The sequence below is a fragment of the Vicia villosa genome, linkage group LG6 (genome assembly GCF_029867415.1).
Source record: "Vicia villosa cultivar HV-30 ecotype Madison, WI linkage group LG6, Vvil1.0, whole genome shotgun sequence".
In the NCBI taxonomy this organism is placed as follows: domain Eukaryota; kingdom Viridiplantae; phylum Streptophyta; class Magnoliopsida; order Fabales; family Fabaceae; genus Vicia; species Vicia villosa.
The window spans coordinates 147,894,715-147,913,614 of NC_081185.1; the positions used below are offsets into that span (position 1 = coordinate 147,894,715).

The 18,900-nt window shown below is 34.3% G+C and overlaps 2 protein-coding genes across 2 annotated transcripts; both read right to left on the reverse strand.

Moving 5' to 3' along the window:
* Positions 1–229: 229 nt before the first annotated feature.
* On the reverse strand, positions 230–6,436 carry LOC131610408 (nicotinamide adenine dinucleotide transporter 1, chloroplastic-like). The gene is made up of 9 exons (XM_058882355.1): positions 6,061–6,436; positions 5,861–5,956; positions 5,122–5,228; positions 3,581–3,629; positions 2,420–2,532; positions 1,530–1,624; positions 1,332–1,420; positions 1,156–1,250; positions 230–792 (listed from the first exon to the last, which is right to left on the reverse strand). Exons 1-9 carry the CDS (start codon positions 6,146–6,148, stop codon positions 556–558), a joined length of 969 nt encoding a protein of 322 aa, XP_058738338.1. The 5' UTR covers positions 6,149–6,436; the 3' UTR covers positions 230–555.
* A 2,304-nt stretch (positions 6,437–8,740) lies between these two features.
* On the reverse strand, positions 8,741–11,632 carry LOC131610409 (protein DEHYDRATION-INDUCED 19 homolog 5-like). The gene is made up of 5 exons (XM_058882356.1): positions 11,352–11,632; positions 11,103–11,257; positions 10,722–10,799; positions 10,092–10,357; positions 8,741–9,099 (listed from the first exon to the last, which is right to left on the reverse strand). The coding sequence occupies exons 1-5, from the start codon at positions 11,392–11,394 to the stop codon at positions 8,994–8,996; spliced, it is 648 nt and encodes a 215-aa protein (XP_058738339.1). The 5' UTR covers positions 11,395–11,632; the 3' UTR covers positions 8,741–8,993.
* Positions 11,633–18,900: the final 7,268 nt, after the last annotated feature.

Consider the following 18,900-nt stretch of genomic DNA (forward strand, 5'->3'; position numbering starts at 1 on the left):
TATTCTGGTCATCTCATGCAAGAGATACACGAGTCTATTTGTATGTCTTAGGACCTGGGCATTAATATTACACTACTAGAAGAGTAAGGGATTTCACACAACCATATCAAGCAAGCGATAAACGAGTCTAGTCGTATGACCGCATCAACAATGACTTTATATGTGAACCAAGATTAATGATGTGGTGAGTATTTGAATGCTAATCGCAAAAAATGTGAAGCAGCAGTAATTGTAGAGTTTTAAAATGATAAAATAAGAATATTCAACAGTATTCTATCCAACTAAAATAAATGACATCCTCGTAGTCTCGTACCATTATCATCTTTATCATCATTATCATACTCAAATCTATAACTATCCATCGGTCTCCGTACGTAGTACAAACACAATAATCTTGCAGAAGTTTGGCCAGGGAATTCTATCTCAATTGTTGTGGAAATGATGTGTTGATCTACCTTAAAATAACTAAAAATATAAAGAATGGTATATGCATTGCCAGGAGAATCGTTACTCAGCTGGACTTGTTAATGTTTTGGATCTACTGCTATAATCAAATCACAAAATATGAGGTTGTGGATCAGAAGGAAAATGAGAAACAAGAAAACGGTGTATCATTTCAAAGCTGGTGAATGTGATTACGGCAGCTGGTGTTGTCCTCAGAAGGTTGGTGGCACATCCTCGGTAAAAACCTGGTATGCCTTCTTGTTGAAAAACCTTTCTAATACAGTCTGTCATACCAGAGTATCGTTTCTCTGAATGATGCCCTTGTTCTTGCAATCTGGAACGTACAACCTGCAAACAAAATGTTACAATATGTTACTTTATGATATTTGTCTGCCCAAAGAATGAAAATAAGTCATATCAAATTCAAGAATCCCAGCTCAATTCACAGGGATATGGCTCTCTAAGTAGACAATGAAAGAGAGGAGAGGATAAAAAAAGTGGATGCTCAGAATATTCGAAGAAAAAGCTAATTGCAAGGAAGAAAGTATCATTCTAGGATTCCTTAAACAGTGAAGAATGATTTTACGCGATTTTCCCATCAAATGATTGGCAAATATTATTTCATTCGCAAGACCAGGCATCTAGAAGTATGCTTACCTACGATTGTGCAAAAATATCTTGAACTAAATTAAGTGTCAGTCAGCAAAATACCTCATGGGGATATGTCAATGTGGATGCAAAAATTTTGGAGACTGATGAAGCAATAGCAACATCACGTGCACCAAGTTTATCAACTGCTGCGTCATCTGATACAAAATAGTGTTCAAACTAAGTAACTGCCAAAACTTTCAATAGTTCACAAAGAACAAGAACAGACATTAACTTACCTTGATTTGCTAGATAAAATTTTATTGTTTCATACATCGGAAATTGAATGGCAACATGACTGATACCAGCTAGAGCAGGTACAAGGCCACTGTTTATAGTAAATAATATTCCAAACGTCATTGAAGTGTTAATTATTAATTATAATGTCCAGTCCAATGACCATATCTTGTTGCATTCATGATTAAAAAAATACCAACCTGTACAGCCCCCGTATGCCCTCCTCATGCGCAATTCTCCTCAACGCAGATAGTGTGCTCTTATATGGCACAACACCAGGTCTCATTCCCTGGGTCTGCATTAAAAAGGCAGCAAACTTACAGTGCAGAATACACAAACATGCACTGATTATAAGCAAGACAAAAGATGCTTTGTAGTTCTTCTATTGTTTCTCTAAGATTTCACTTCATAATGATATAAGTAAGATGGTGTTTATCAATACTATTATGAGGAAATTTGTACACTTAAATATATGTAAAATGTATCTACATTACAATAGTTGTTTTGTGCGCTAGATCTTTTATCCAACCCATCCCACTAAATAGAGGTTTTAATTTTATTATCTTCCATAGATGCTATACATACCCAGCAAACAATAATGCACTAATTGCATATTGATACACCACAAAGAGTACAAGTAGCTCATGCATTATGCCAACTAGATGAGAATGGTTGATAAAATAATTTTAGGATTATAGAATAAATAGAAATTAGAGTAGTTAGGAGTTGTTATTAGAAGTTAGTAAGTTGGGGTTGGGGTTATTATAGAGAGCATGTGTATAAATAAGAGAACGCAAAGGGAAGAGAGCATCTTTGAATACTGTAATTGTAAATAGAGTTTAGTCTATTATGAAGAGGAAACCCTTGAGGAGAGATTCTATCCTAATCTATCCTATTTCTTAATAAAACGGTCGCCTTTGGAATTTAATTCTTGAGCTCCTAGTTATTTATACATATACTCTCGATAAGAACCCCAACTAACTACTAATAACAACTCTTAACTGCTCTAATTTCTCCGAATTCTATTCTATAATCCTAACGGATAATCAAATAATTAGAAGAACATTCAGCATGAATTGAAGAAACGCACTTGAAGTCTAGTCTTGACAACCCAAAGTGGATTTGTAAACAAGGTAGTTGCAGCTCCAGCCCCAGCAGCAGCTACCATATTAGCTCCAACAGGAAGGTGATGATGGTTTTCATCTGCATGTATATACTATAGCTATTATAATTTGTACATCCCTATGACTTCTAAAATCCTAAGAAGCCCGCACATAGTATGTCACAGATACAGGGACACAAGAATTTTTAGAAGAGAAAAATGGTACACAGCCGAGATACGTTAATACACACATACAATAAACAGAATAATTGAGATCAACATAAATGGACAGCATTTATTACGATACATTCACATGACGAATTCTTCGTTAGTGTATATGAACGTATCAGTAGTCAATATATGATGATCAATATTCATTAAAAAAAGATACTTGGTGATCATAATAAGTCAGCATAGTTACATGTCTTCAGTGATCATAATACATGGTGTGAGTGTGTGTGTGTGTGTGTGTGTGTGTGTGTGTGTGTGTGTGTGTGTGTGTTTTCTGCAACATAAATGCACAATGTTTATTGAGAGGCATTCACGACATTGCTAATTGTTCATTATTAATCGATAAACATATCAATAGTCATTAGTCAATATATGATGATCAAGATCTCCAAAAAAAAGTTAGTAGGCAGAGTGCTCTTAAAATTTGGGTTAGATCTAACTCAACCGTATAAAAGCGGTTTTTAAGGAGGGAGAAATCTCTCATTTACAAACTCATTTTCAAACTATGTCTCTTCTAATGTGACACTCTTAACGTTTTCATATCTTTCAACCACCCATACCGAAATATATTCCTGCTACTACGAATGTATCAAAGAAAAACATACAATTTTGTGCCATAGTTAGTAAGACGTATAGAAAATGTATTCACATCCAAATGACAATTGATTCTTTAGTTGGTAAGATGTATTTGAAAAATATAGGAGGAGATTTTTTTTTAAAGAATAAAAAATTATTAGGTACTTTTAGGCACGTGTCAGACACCAATACTTTTCCAGTTTTAAAGTATCTTGGCTTCATAACAAAGTAAGTTGGCAGCTCCAAAAATAATAATCAATAAGTGGGCTATGTAAGTCACAAAGAATTGTCAACAGCCCCCCTGATTTGGTCCAGTATAAAAGAAAGCAGCAATGGACTAACCATCAGAATGAAGAAGGCTTTTGAGCTGGTCATACATAGTAAAATAAACCTGCAAGTTTACAATACAGTTAGAACACTTGGTTATAACATAACATATTCAGTATTCTGCTTTCAAATAGCATGTAGACAAACTAAATTTCGAGATTTGTATAGACTAATGAAATAAACCAACAAATAGTAAAGCTAAATTGATTAGGCAACAAAAAAAAATGGTGTGAGCTAAAAGATCAAAGGATTTTACTAGCTTGGCCATAAAAATACTATTGAGCCTTGTTGTAATACCGACATGACAGCTCTACTGTGACTCACAACTATCAAGAATTACTGGGGTCAGCGGCATGTGTTCAACTAGTTTAGCTTCAGTTTTAGGCTGGAGGTATTTTAGCAATTTCAATTGGTGTCATAAAGTCCAGTGCTTAGTCTTCTCCATGTATCTGCTACTTGTGTTAGTTATTCCATAATTGATTTGACTTAAATGGCTTGTCCACGTCTTCTCTTTTTGTGGACAGATGGCTTGTCCACTATGTTACTCGGTAACTGGTAATATTAAGTTTAACTTGGGCCTTAAATCATGAACAATTGGCCCCCAAGCTCTGACTAGTCCTATTTAAACTACATTCACAACTATAAAAACTCCCATTATTCTAAGGCAATATACATCATCTATACATCTTCACTTTTTCCCCTTACTATAAGACTTAATTGGAGAATTTTAACTGCCTTCTATCTTAGTACCTTCAATCCCATTAATAAGATTTTGGTACACTCATTGTATGTATCATCTTCATTGCAGACCATAATCAGCATTTATAAGCAACTTGGATTCATTATACAAAATGCAAGGGAGATAGAAGATGTCAACCATAGGAATCAAATAAAGTGGAAGAAAGGGAAGAATACTTTTGAGTGTAATTTGGTAAAACATAATCATAAATATTCACAAAATGACTAATACACAAAATTAAAGAGATCATCTTTCGTCATAGTTAATGAGCCTAAAACATAGAGTAATAAAACTTAAGCAGAGAAGAAGAATAAAACAAAATTGAACAAAAAGTAGGAACAAGAGAGCAACGATTATCTGGGTGCAAGAACATAACATTACTCTTCAAAGGGTTCAGATTGAAATTTATACACTTAAAAAAGACAGCAGTTTTATTTTAAAAATTGAGGAATTTATCCCTAAAATTCTAATAGCGGGTGCGATAGCGGTTTGGACCAAATTAGTGTCCGCTACAACCGCTATTTCTGACAGCGGCTCGCGGACCAATAGTGCCAAACCCTACCACCGCTATGCTATTTCACTATAGCGCTGCTATAGCGTGCTATTGGCAACATAGCAAATATCCACAACAAAACTGTTTTGCAACTGTCATCCTGTCCCAAGCCATGAATGAGGTAGGAATTCATTACTTATCATAGATATAAATATTAGACAGGAATGAAATAAATTTTTGGATTCTATTTTTTGTATACTTCATTAAGAATATAATACACGCAAATTTACAAATGAAACGTTGATGAGGAGAGCAAGGACTCACAGCCCAATTTGGAAGCAAAGCTAGCACAGTGGGAGCCAGTCCACGGTACATTCCACGTAACCCCTCCTTGTGAAATATCTGTTTCAAACTGCCGACTATTACACTGCCTGACAACATGAAATTGCAGTATTCAGTTTCAATAATCCATACTAATATCAAATTTTCATATTGTTGTTTGATCCTTCATGTAATAATATTAAAAAAGCTCACATCTGAAGCAGGGGTGGAGCTAGCCCTTTTGAGTTGGTTCAATAACTTATAAGAAATGCACATATACCCCTATATATTTTGCATTCTAAACCCCGGAATATATTGTTTTTGCACCACTAGTCCAAGAGGCCATAAATTGGTTTTTTCTTCCACACCCCAGGTCAGTGTCCTAGACACGTCACAGTATTCAAGTATTTTAATTCTCAAAGTAAAATACTTCCTCCATTTCAAAATTAAGGAATCCAATAAAGTTGTTAACAAAATGAATGTAGTTTGAGGTTTTTGTACCGGATTAAGAAATGCAATAAAGTTGTTAAAAGAGACTGCAAACTAATGTTTTTAATATAGCGATCATTTCTACATTTATAAATGAGAACATCATTCATTTTGAAATAAAGGGAGTACTAAACAGCGAGCATTTCGAATTATCTAAACGGCAACTCTTCATTGTCTTGTTTTTTAATCACGATTCAAATGATTTTGATAAAAAAAATCACAAATTGATAGAAGCACGAAGCAAATTATATACCTTTAACAGTTCCATTAGCGAACTTGGGCACACCATGAACCTGAAACCTAGTTTTAATAACATCTAAAGGACAAACAAACGTAGCAGCAATGACTCCTACATCAAAATCAAACACAAATCAACAAACAAAATCAATCAGAAAAATCAAAACAAACAAATTCCACGAAATTCAAATAAATTGTGATGAGATAATTGAGTACCGGCGGAAGCACCGGAGGCGGCATTGAAGAGGATACATTTGGGGACAATATTAGTGGCGGCGGCGGTATGGGGATCGGAGGAAGGCATGGTTTGTGAAATCGATAGATAGAGAAGCGAAGGTGAAAAGGGAGTCCTCTCTGGAGAGGGCAATGGCGGAGGAGCAAGGTCGCATGGCCTGAGATTGGGGAGGAGATGGAGAGACGGAGTCTCGTTCGATGGATCGAATCAAGGGTGAATCATTTGAGAAATGGGATTAGGGTTTGAAGAAAGTCAACGCAATAGTCAACTTTGTCACCTCACCACAAGCGTTCTCGTTCCTCTGCTTCTCCGTCGTTGAACCACAAGTATCGAAATATCATTTCCCTTTGTTTCAACTTGGTGGGTCCTATATCTATCAATAACTTTAATGTTTTAATTTCTTATGATTCTTACTTGATCCAGTCAAAATTTTCCGCCAAAAAATATCATCTTATTAATTACTAAAGCCTACCCCTTTCAAACATTCTTAATTGACATTTTAAAATTTCAATATTAATTATACTAATACTTGTTGATCAAGGAACCATAAAATGTTTGGTAAAATGATAGAGTAGAGTTTTAATGTTATTAGGTGAATCTTTGTTTTAGCATTATGACGTTAAAGTCAATAAAAGAATAAAAGAATAGAGTGGGTTATGCATTAGAGAGATAATATATTTAGACTCGTACGAGATGTTTTATATTTGAATAATGGTTATAAATACTCCTTACCATTTGGGTGTGAAATGTGAGAGATTGACTGATGACATATAATTGTAGGAAACAACCCCTAGTGTGGATCTTAGGTAGAGGACCATAGTAGTTAAATTGTATCTCCGGAACTTTAACTGAGTAGACATTGTTGATAATTTGGCTTTCTCCTTTTTAGTCAATGGATGGCCTAAAACAATTGTCCATAAAGTTTGATATGGCGCAACAATGAGAAGTCTTTAGAAAAACTAAGTTTGGCTTATTGTGTAGGGTTTATCAGTTGGAGAAGTGGAAAAGATTTTGGGGTCGACCCAAGTGGCCTTGGAAATGAAATCTTAGTCTCATCATTGAAATGTCTCGTAACAACATGACTCTAGTTCTTTAGATTGTGCATGGCGCTTCCTTCTATGATGCTTAATTCTACTCGAGCGTCGTTACAATATTAAGGCAAGTCAGACACTTATTTTTCATCTGTCCATTTTCTTTTATTTGGGACCGTTGATTTACCTGTTTTGCCCTAATATATAAAGATTATTTCACCTTCCTAGCCATATTTCAACTTTGTACAAATTGTATGTCTTGTCTTCTTTTATGAACCCTGATTGTTTTCCTCTTAAATCTAATGACTCGTGTTCTTCCTCTTAAATTTGATGACTCGTGTTCTAACTATTTCTTTTCTTCTTTGAGTCGTGCATTTTCTCATTTCATCTGAATTCCCAAAATTGTTATTTGTTTTCATCATTTCATCGAGCTTTAGCTTTTTCAAACAACATGACTCTAGTTCTTTAGATTGTGCATGGCGCTTCCTTCTATGATGCTTAATTCTACTCGAGCGTCGTTACAATATTAAGGCAAGTCAGACACTTATTTTTCATCTGTCCATTTTCTTTTATTTGGGACCGTTGATTTACCTGTTTTGCCCTAATATATAAAGATTATTTCACCTTCCTAGCCATATTTCAACTTTGTACAAATTGTATGTCTTGTCTTCTTTTATGAACCCTGATTGTTTTCCTCTTAAATCTAATGACTCGTGTTCTTCCTCTTAAATTTGATGACTCGTGTTCTAACTATTTCTTTTCTTCTTTGAGTCGTGCATTTTCTCATTTCATCTGAATTCCCAAAATTGTTATTTGTTTTCATCATTTCATCGAGCTTTAGCTTTTTCAAGTATCATTTCTCTCCTTGCTTACTGCTTGTTATTTCCCTTTATTTGCTTTTTTCATGACAGATGTGGGAGACGATCCTGCAAATGTTCTAGAAATTTCTAGTGATGCTTCATCTTGCATTGAAATACAAAACCAAAAAATAACAAACGTCACTTCTTTAGTAGTTAACTTGCACTCATTATTCTTTGTGACAGCTCTTGCTCCGATGGGAATTGTATCCAAAATGGCAGTGAGCCCTTGAGTTTCTATCCCGGTGGAAAAACAAAGGGTTATGTTGGCCTCGTCATTACGGACACTAACATTGACCCTTCTCTCTTTGGCCTCGTATGAAGTCTTTAAAAGATGACTTAAGTCTCCTATTTCGAAAAAACTTTATGAAGGAGTAAGTCTTTAAAAGATGACTTAGTCTCCTTTTGGGAAAGTTTGAGAAAGGAAAAGTTTGAGTTATGAAGGAGTCAACCCTTCAGTAAGACTTACTGCCCCATAATAGAAAAGGCAATGCATTAATACAAGTTCGGTTGTGGAAGTGGCCATTGCTCCTGAGGAAAATATCTTTAGGTTCGCCTTTATTATTCACAAAATATTTATGTTGACTCTCTTTTTATTTCATTTTTGTACCACCTTCCCAAGGATGTTTATCAAACACAACTAAATAGACTTTTAAATAAACAATAAAGTTGGTTCAGGAAAAGAAAAATCTATGGCAGGCCACAATCAGGCTCAGGCCAGCAGAAAAATGTATCTAAGACCAAGTTCAACCCCTAGACAAGGGTATGCCATGTTTTCTAAACTAATTAAATTTCATAAACTTGAATGTACATTACATAATAAATATATAAATATAATTTCTACAAATAGCTTAGCTCTCTCTTCTTTTTTTTATTGAATAGCTTAGCTCTCTATATTATAGACTAGAAACATCACAATGCATGCATATGATTCTTACACATACTAATTATCATCTCAAGATGAAATGGCCTACTTTTACTCTCCTTTTTCCACCCACCAAATTGATAAAAACTGATATGTATGGGTCAAAAGTCAGGATCAAGAATAGTCGAAAACAAAAGCCCTTGTACAAACTCACTTCGCCTTGCTTTCTCCACTTTGTCTTTCTCACATAAAGGTGGTGGAACATCTCTGCAATAATATACAAGTATTTTAGATTACATATTATCAAAAGAGAGATAAAGTTATATAAATTAAACATTTTAACAGAAATGCAGTTTCATAAAATGACTTGAGACATATACCTAATAATGTCTGCAGTGTTTATTAAGCGCCAACTTTATTGTTAAACATGTTCTTTATGGATCTTTCATTGCTTCCTTAAAAATATTTTATCAAAAATTTTATAAAAAAATTAAATTCTTCTACCTTAATATGGTAATCAATGTCTTGCATACACAACCAACATGGGTTTTAAACAAGAAAAAATCAACAGAAGTTAATGAAAGTTGCGCCCAAAAAGACAAATGATTCTAAAAAATAGAAGAAACAAAAATAATTCATGAATCCCTGCGTTTTTTCAAGGACTTGCATACACAGCCAGGTTTTTACCTTATATATGGCATTCATTCATAGCATCATTGCCTATACTACTAGATGGAACTCAGTTCCGAACAAATAACACGCTTAAATTGCCTTTCAAGTTTATTTTTCAACTTTGCAGTGAAAGTTGCAAAGTTGCAATGCATATATATTAATAAAAATTAGAAAATTTAGATCAAGTCTAACTGTTTAGAGGGATGCTTTTAGTGTTTTGATGTAAAGCACCTGTTAAGAACATTTCAAGATTACTGCTTCACAAAGTTAAAGGTGCTATCAGAGCCTCAGAGGTAAATCTTTTGGAACCAACAATCATCCATAAACTAAAAATCAATGCAATGGATCAAGCAAACTGCATGGACAATAAATTTTCCCAATCATCCACAAACTTCAATTGTCATAACCAAAAGTAAAGTGTTGAAATTAAAATGAACTATGCCCTTACCAAACTTGACCAACAATATAAAGGATTTAACTCTATGAGTCGCCACTTTTAACCACCATTTCTAACTTGAAGATTAGTCTCATAGTTATGTGTAAGGATATTGAAAAAAAATACTAAAAGAGTGATATAAATATCTTACCTTTCTAACAATGTATCATCAGAGTGTATTTCTTCAATGCTTGCTTCACTTGAAGAATCAGGCTGCACAATTCCATGTTCACCAGAAGCAGGTGAGCCACATACAAATGACAGAAATGGATCATAAGCCGCCTTGGAGGTTGACATCACAGGCGAAGACAACCCGTCTGAAGAAGATTGCAAGTGTCCATGCCGTCCACCCTTTCTTGAAAAGGAAAGTTTTGAGTACGAATCATGTTTATGATGGTATTTTGATTTGTAATCACTGTAATCAATAGTAAAGGAAGCACATAGTTGAATGAAAGACAAATGAAAAATAGACTAGTAAAACGAAACAATGTTTGGTTCTACCGTAAAAAAAATCATTTTGAGTGAATTAACACGGGTTAAAAGTGAGTAGAACGTTAAGTGATTTATGTTTGAATAACTCAAAAACTACAAATTCTAGCTTCAAGTAGGATCAATTCTAGAGCCAAAATCAATTCTACTTTAGAAAAACCAAACACCTCAAAATCATTCCAAAATCAATTCTACACCTCTAGAATTATTTTTGCCCTTTCCAAAAGCTAAACCAAACATACACATTCGATGAAAGTAAAAGCATTTCTATGATAAAGTTCAAAAAGGATATCTTAAACAAGTTTCCATGTTGAGCTGTTATATGCTCAACCAAATCTGATCCCACCCACACGCCACAAACTGGACAAAGCTGCATGAAGAAACCTGAGTGAGTATACACAAATAGTACTGCAAATGATAAGCTAGTTGAGAAATCAATTTCTATGGTATAAAAGAAATTGTACACACTCTTGAATTTCAAGGACTATTTGCAAGTTGTCATCATCAACTTCTAAATCTGCCAATGGAACCCTCAAATCCAGGTCATTTCAGCAAATTTTGCGATAATCACCATCAAAGTATAAAATTTTACGAAACAATTAAACCCTAAACCCTAATTTAATGAAGAATGAAAAAAATGCTAAACTAATTAAGATGCGAGATGAATAATTACCCCAGAGGTAGCATCAATTGGATGTTCCAAATCAATATGGCAACAAAGCTCTAGAATATCAAAATCATCCTCGCAAAATGGGCACGGGTAAAACGTTTTCAAGCCATAATCATCATCGTCGTCTCTATTATCATCTTCAAAATCGATTAAGAGCTCTGTTTCAAATAATCGTAAAAAACATTTAGAGAAAAAGCTGGAACAAAATCGATTAAAAAAAAAAAAGCAGTTTGAACAAAATGAGGAAATGACCTAACTGAGATTTGAGCTTTGATTGGTAGGTATGGTTTTCCATTTGAGTAATGTGGAGAATTAGGGTTTGTTTTGAAGTGGTGGAAAGAGTAAGATGAAAATGAAAGGAATTTTGATAGAGAGTGAAGATGTGGAATGTGTATAGAGATTGAGAGATGGAAGTGAATGTGGTACGTGTTAATGGCAAAAGTAAGGAAAAAAAGATGGAGGAAAGTAGCGATGACTTTTGGGTTTGGGAGAGTTCTTAGTTGTTGCGTTGGAGACCGGATCCTTGGCCATTACGAAACCTAGTTCTTTTGCATTTACTTAAATAGCCTTCATAGTTGTGCATCTAATATAGTCATGGGTGTGGGTTGATTTGTAAATATGGTCACCTAAATCAACTTCAATTTTCTTTTTGATCCAATTTAATTATGTTTGAATTTTACTCTAATTAACTCATTCAAATTAAAAAATATTTAATTTGGACGGTGGGTTTATCTTTTGAATTTGCAAAACAATAATATATAAAAGATGTTATGTATTTGTAAGTTTGTCACTTTAACATAATGAGATAGATAGACTTTGCAAACATACCATGTTGAAGGTCCTTAGATGACTACCGAGTAAGGGTGTTCAAAACCAAATCAATCTAATAGAAAATCATAAACTAAACTAAACTAAATCGAAACTGCAAAAAATCGCATTTGATTCGGATTAGTTTGGGTCATCTTTTAACAAAACTGCACGGTTCGGTTCGGTTTGCGGTTTGTATTTTATAAACCAAACCAAACCGAATCAAACCGCATTATATTACAACCTAATTTTTACTTAACTCACATCCAACACAAACTTAAACCTATTATACCTTAACCATATGATTACGAACAATTTTCTCATCCTTATATATATAATTTCAGTCTCAATCTTCTCGAATCTCTAATAACATTATCGCACCTTCTTTGTCACATACATCTTTCCTCTTCTTCTATATTCTATACTCTCTTATATTCTTTCTTTTTCACCTTCTCATTTTTATGTAAATATTCTGTATTTCAGTTTCGTTTTTATCGCACATCTTCTCTAATCTCTCAACTCCTTTTCTTCTTTTTCACCTTCACTAATCTCTCTTCTCTTCTATTTTTTTCATTATAATAATTTTTATATTGTTTTATGTTATTATTTTATGTTTAATATTCCACTTTTGTCTAATTTAATTTTTACATATTAAATGGAAAATCGTTGCCAAAATATGACGAGTTTTGTTGTTATTTGATAGTGTATGAATGTCTAAATACAAAAGTATGTTGTCATCTATATGTGTATGTATGGCTCAATAAAATATTTGTAAAAAACCGAACCAACCTAACCGAACCAAACCGCATTAGTTTGGTTTGGTTCGGATTTTTTTTAAAAGCCAACCGAACCAAACCGCACGATTTTTTCTCTTGCGATTCGGATGATTTTTCTCGTCAAAACTGCCTAAACCGCACCGCGAACACCCCTAGTACCAACGGGACAAAATGATGATAGGATCTTGCTTTAGTGTGGTGGTTCAGTGTGTACATTTTCACAAGTTTAATGAGTGTTTGGGCCTAGATTAAGTCTTTGGATTATAAATTAGTATAACACTACATAGTCCCTCAAACACGAGGATTTTTTTAAGGGCAGAGTGTTTTTAAACTCTTGGAGCACTCTCATCGCGCTGTGATCGGTCACCATTTCTAATAGTATTTTGTCATTTATTCGACATGAATCTGCGAGAATCGGTAACACTTTGTCTTGTCTTTTATTGTTTTTCAAGTATTATTGTGTTTCGTATTTCCATTCGCGTGTTAGTGTTTTTAGTGGTTTATCTCTTTTTGTCGCATTTTATGTGTTTCCGTGATAGTTCTACATGTTTCCATGTCCAGCCAAAAGCCCGAATGATTTATCCGAGAAGAATCGGAGTCCAAAGCTTCCTATGAGTGAATTTTGAGCATTACAGAAGCTTGACACGGGTGCCCGTGTCACCTGACACAACCTATGTTGGGCACTGCACGGTTTTGTGCCGTTTTTTTCTCTAAAGAGTTGTTTTGTAATCCCGGAGGGAACTTTTGGTATTTGCTTAAACTGTAAGTGATCTGAGGCTATTTAGGCTACTTTTGGAGAAAGGAAAAGGAATTTTAATTATATGGAGAATTATAGAAGAAATAAGAGAGCTATCAAGGGTTTGGGAGAACAGAGATCTTCAAGAGCAATCGCGATTGAAGATTAACAAAATCCACTCTTTGTGTGATGTCTAAGCTTCTTTTTTGTATTTTCTTTGAATATTATGAGCGGCTAAATCCCCCAATGCTAGGGGGATGTCCCTAAATTGCTATTGTGATAAACCTAATTTACATTGTTTTATGATATTGATGTTGTTATGAATCCAATTTATCGTGCAAAGTTCTTAACGCTTTTTCTATCGGACAAATAGACTTTGAATTATGATTAAGGTTTAGGTCGGACAAACTACCTTATAGTTGTTTGCACAATAATACTACAGTGAAATTGCATAGGAATAAGGATTCCATCGTAGTAAAGGTTAGATTCTTGTTAAAAATTACATATTGCTTGATATCATCTTGAGTGGCTAAGGAATAAGGATTAAAGATGAATATCAAAGGTTTTCGGCTAAGGATATAGGGGAAACGAGATTCGACAGTGGATCATTCTAACACATGTTTCATAAAATATGGATTAAAGGTTGTTACAAGACAATTCATACATCTTGCCCTAGCATACTTTCTCGTATCGTTTAACGATTCAATTTTACGTTTTGTTTTGATTTGTTGTTGTTTATCCTTATTTCACAACAATCACCAAAATCCCCATGTTCTTTTGTTCATTTGAGTAATTATAATAACTTATATTTTTCTACGCAGTCCTCGAGATCAATACCTGGGATTAACCTCTATTATTACTACATCTATGAAAATAGTACACTTGCTATTTTTCTGATCACCCTGTCACTAATTTCTCTATATAAGGATGACCATGCTCATTGTGCGAGTCCCTTAGTTAGGGTGGGTCCCTTAAAGTAATTTATAGAAAAAGGCGAATGATTTACTAAAGAACACACATATTCATATGCGATGTTCAAAGACATCAAAATGCCAATAACTTCTAAAAGCTCGAGTGTTTAGGTGGAAAAAGGCATGAGTGGTATTTAATGCGCTCAGGGCTGGTCCTGCCTTTTCGGAGGCCCATGGCGAATAATAAAAATGGTCCCTAATAAATAATATAATTTTGTTTTAAAAAAATAACATCATTTATTTAAACTGTAAATAGCATCACCAACACAAAAAAAATGTCATATTTCAATCAATATTATCAAAATACCTTCTAACTATTTAAAAAAAAGTCTCTTTTTGAAACAAATTGTTCACGGTTTCTTTTAATTTATATCAAAACAATTTTTGCTATAACAAACTCCATCCAATTAAACAAATTTCGATTTGAAAATTTTATACAAATTGAATAGTAAACAATAGTAATAAATAAAAAATAAATTATCAATTAAAAAAGGAAAAAAAATTGAGTAATCAATCTTGAATTTTAAATTTTAAATTTTATTTTTCTCTTTTGCTTCCGAAAATGAGAAAGGAGAAAATCACTAAGAAAGATGTGAATTTTTATCTACCTACATTAATATTTTCTACCCATATTAATATTTAAAGGTTGTATTTTTTTGAAAAAAAATTACTTTTTGAAAATAAAACAATAATAATAATAATAAATGTATGTATGATGCATATTAATTTACGGTTCCTCTTTGAAAAAAAAAAGGAAGAAGAAAATAGATAAAAGTATTTGCTAGAGTCAAGAATTGAACTCATACCCTATTAATTAAGAGGAACAGTAGTTTTCTGCTGAGCTGCAACTATAATATATATATGATGTTTTCGTTATAGGTTATATATACATGACTTAATGTTTTTTATAAAGCCCATGAACAATTATTTTGAGGCCCCATGTTTTTTGAGGCCCTGGGCTGTGGGCCTGCTTGCCCTAGCCCAGGGCCGGCCCTAAATGCGCTTCATGATGGCGTTTCTCGGGAAAACTGATTTGTTTTACTTCTTACACGTGTCTTTCAGATGTGGATACTCTCCCACTTTTTGTGGTAGTTCCCTTATTAGGATAGCGTGTAGCCGTGTATCTTTAGGCTTTCATGTATTACTTCGTAAAACCCTTTCACCTTTCCTTTCCCATTTTTTCTTAAATAAACATTTCTAGGTTAGACAATTTTTCTCCCAAGTCTCTGTTTTCATTTTGATCAATGGGAAGAAAACAAAACATGTCCATGTCAAGGATATTATATTCCTGTATTTTACTGAAGAAATTATCGATAAATATCTCCTCACGGCATTAGGTTTTCCAGCACCAGTCGAGAGGCGGATGTGATCATGAAAACCTTCTTGAAGGAAGATAGTGTGAATATGGATACCTCTGGCAGGCCGTCTTCCCCCTATTTTTGTATTCATCTTCTTGTTATTTATGAACGGAAGGTTCTAATTCCCTTTGCTTCTTTTGAAGTAGAGTTTTTAACTGCTACTAATTTCACTCACTCCCATGCTACTCTGAATGTATGGGGTATACTTAGGGATTTCCAAATAGTTTGTTGTAGTTTGGGATAAAATTTCTTAGGATGAAATTCCTTCGTACCAATGGTTAAGTAAATTTGCACCCCTTTTGTAACACCTCATGTTTTCTAATTTTAATTTAATAGGAAATTAAATTATTATTTAGAATTATTTGGTATTTTCGTTGAACTAATTGGAAGAATTATGGAGTATTGGTCTTTGGGCCAAGTGAGGTATTTAGTTATGAGGGGGTGTTAAGTGTCGAGCCCATTACTAAATTATGCCATGTTTTAATAAAACAAAGAAATAAGAGAAAATTGAGAAATAGAGAAGAAAAAACTAGGAGGGAGAGAAGGAGAATTCATGGAGAAAAGAGATTTTCGTATTCATGGTGCAACCTTCACAAAATGGGTCATAACTTTCTGCTAGTAACTCCAAATCAGGTAATTCTTGAAGATTCGGATTCTACACAAAATTTCCTTCGATTTGATATATTAATTCGTGTCAGGGAAGTTCTCGCTGAGGGAGATAAGCGGGTTTGAAGATTGGAGATTCTTGCTGAAAGTGATGAAAAGAGACTTATGGGTTTCATGGAGAAGAAGGAGAAAAGTCCGGATTCTTGGCTAAGGTAAGGTGGGACTCTTTCGGTTAATTTCTATTATGTGATTATTGATAATAGGATGGATTAATGTATGATTTGATTCGATTGAGTATATTGGGATTTGATATTGTTAGGTATGTTATGATTTGGGATAATTGATGAATTTGTATAGATTGTTGGTTATTGATGCGTTGTTTTGATGTATAATGATGTGTGATATGATGAAATCGATATTTGTATGGCTGTATATGATGTTTAGAATTGATTTTGGGTGGATTTGTAGTGGAATCGCAGGTCTGTCGCAGAACTGAAATTCTGCAGAATCGCGATGTCGTTAAGCGGAGCTAGTCTCGCTAAGCGACGGTTGATTTTCTTTGAGTCGCTAAGCGGAGATTTTCCGCTAAGCGGATATTTGCCGCTAAGCGGAGGTCCCATGTAGTTCGCTACTAGAATTTGCGCTAGAGGGTCGCTCAGCGGACCCTACTGTGCAGAATTTTTCCCAAACTTTGAAATAGCGTATCTTTTGATCCGTGTATCCTTTCTTGGTGCCCGTTTGGGCGTAGTAAAGAAAATTAAATATTTTATATGATGAAATGGTGAGATGGGCGGTGGCCCGAATGATTTTAAAAATTTATTTAATTGCTTTGGTGATATACATGGTACATATGTGGAATTGTGTGAATATGGCAATGTTTTAATGTGACGGTGGATGATATGTTATTATTATTGATTAAGGTGATGATTGTATGTTATATGTTGACATGTATGATTGAATGTAACATTGTGTGCATATATTCGTGAATGTGACAATGTGTTGATGCGGTGATGGATTTGTTGTGATTATTATTATGATTTTATGATAATATGACAGTGATGATTGAATGATGTTTATGATGAAATAATCTTGTGATTAATTGATGATTGATTTTGATTGAATGATGTGATTGATGATGATTGAGTTATTTTGAATGATGTTAATGTATATGAGCATACTTTGATGATGATGATGATGTGAGTATAAGAAGATGTTACTCATTTGTTGATGATGGTATAAGTATGTTGCATATATGTTTGCATTCATTCATAAGCATTGTGAAGCTGTATCTTGTTGATGTTGGATACAATGAAGGGCATGATTCCCAGTGTGTGGAATCTGTGCTGGCAGGGCCGTATCTTGTTGATGTTGGATCGGTCGGTGGATTTATTCCCCAGACGATGATTGGTACCACATGCATAGTATCAGTTGAGTCACATTGCATTTTATCATAACATGATTGGATGGATTCCAGTGTTATGTTGTATGATTTATTGTTGTATGAATTGATGGATGATGAATGAAATCTGAATATATGACAAATTGGGTGAATGATATATTATGATATTTTGTTGCTTATGAATGCATAACACTGATTAATTGAGAATGAGACTCACCCTTACTTGTTGACAATTTTCAGATTGAGGAGTAGCGGCATTAGTGCTCGGTGAGGATGACTCGTAGAGTTTATCCGTTGTTTTGGGTCGTGTCGGTCATGCTCTAGTCTTGTAACACTGGGGGACGATAGTTTAGAGTTTCATGAGATTACTCTATTTTATTTGGTGTTGGATTATATTTCCATTAGTCGTGTTGGTGATGTATTCTTATTCCGCTGTGATGAACATGATTGTGTTTTGGTAAATTCGTTCCTAATAAAGCATGACTTAAGACTATAATGTGGTTTATTTGTTTTAATTAATTGTGGCACCCTTGTTGCATGTTTTACTCTGATTTATTCTATTAATTTCCGCAGGGTTTAGAAGGGTGTTACACCTTTCATGGCAGCTGCCTGCTAAAACCCTTCGCCAACCCTTATGAGGATTGGAAAGACAAGTTTGTAAGGATAAAGGATTAGGATAGTGATTTTTCGGTTATAGCGAGGGTGAATAGTGAACCCATTTTCCTTCTATCCTGGTCTTCGAATTCGTAGCTTACAGTAAGGATGAATCTATGTGTCCTTTCTTCCCTCGACCGATAAGTGATTAAGGCTCTAGAGTGTCTCTGCCACCCGAATTCTAGTATCCTTATTAACCGAAATCATGAAGATGGTAATAGAATGAAGGAATATTTAGGTATGGAAAAATATTTTATGACCTAACTCTGGATGTCGTTGTATTTTAATGATGTCTGTTATCTATAAGTGAGATGATGTGGGTCTCTCTCGAAGAGAAAATGGAGCGGTTGGTGAAGATGCACACGACTCAGAAGCAGTTGATGTGTTCCTTCACCCAAGACATGGAAGGTCCTAGGGAGGTGCATAGGGTGAGACTTCGCGAACGACCAAGATTTGCCTTCCCAAGGTTTCCAAGAGGGAAGAAGATCCTTCTA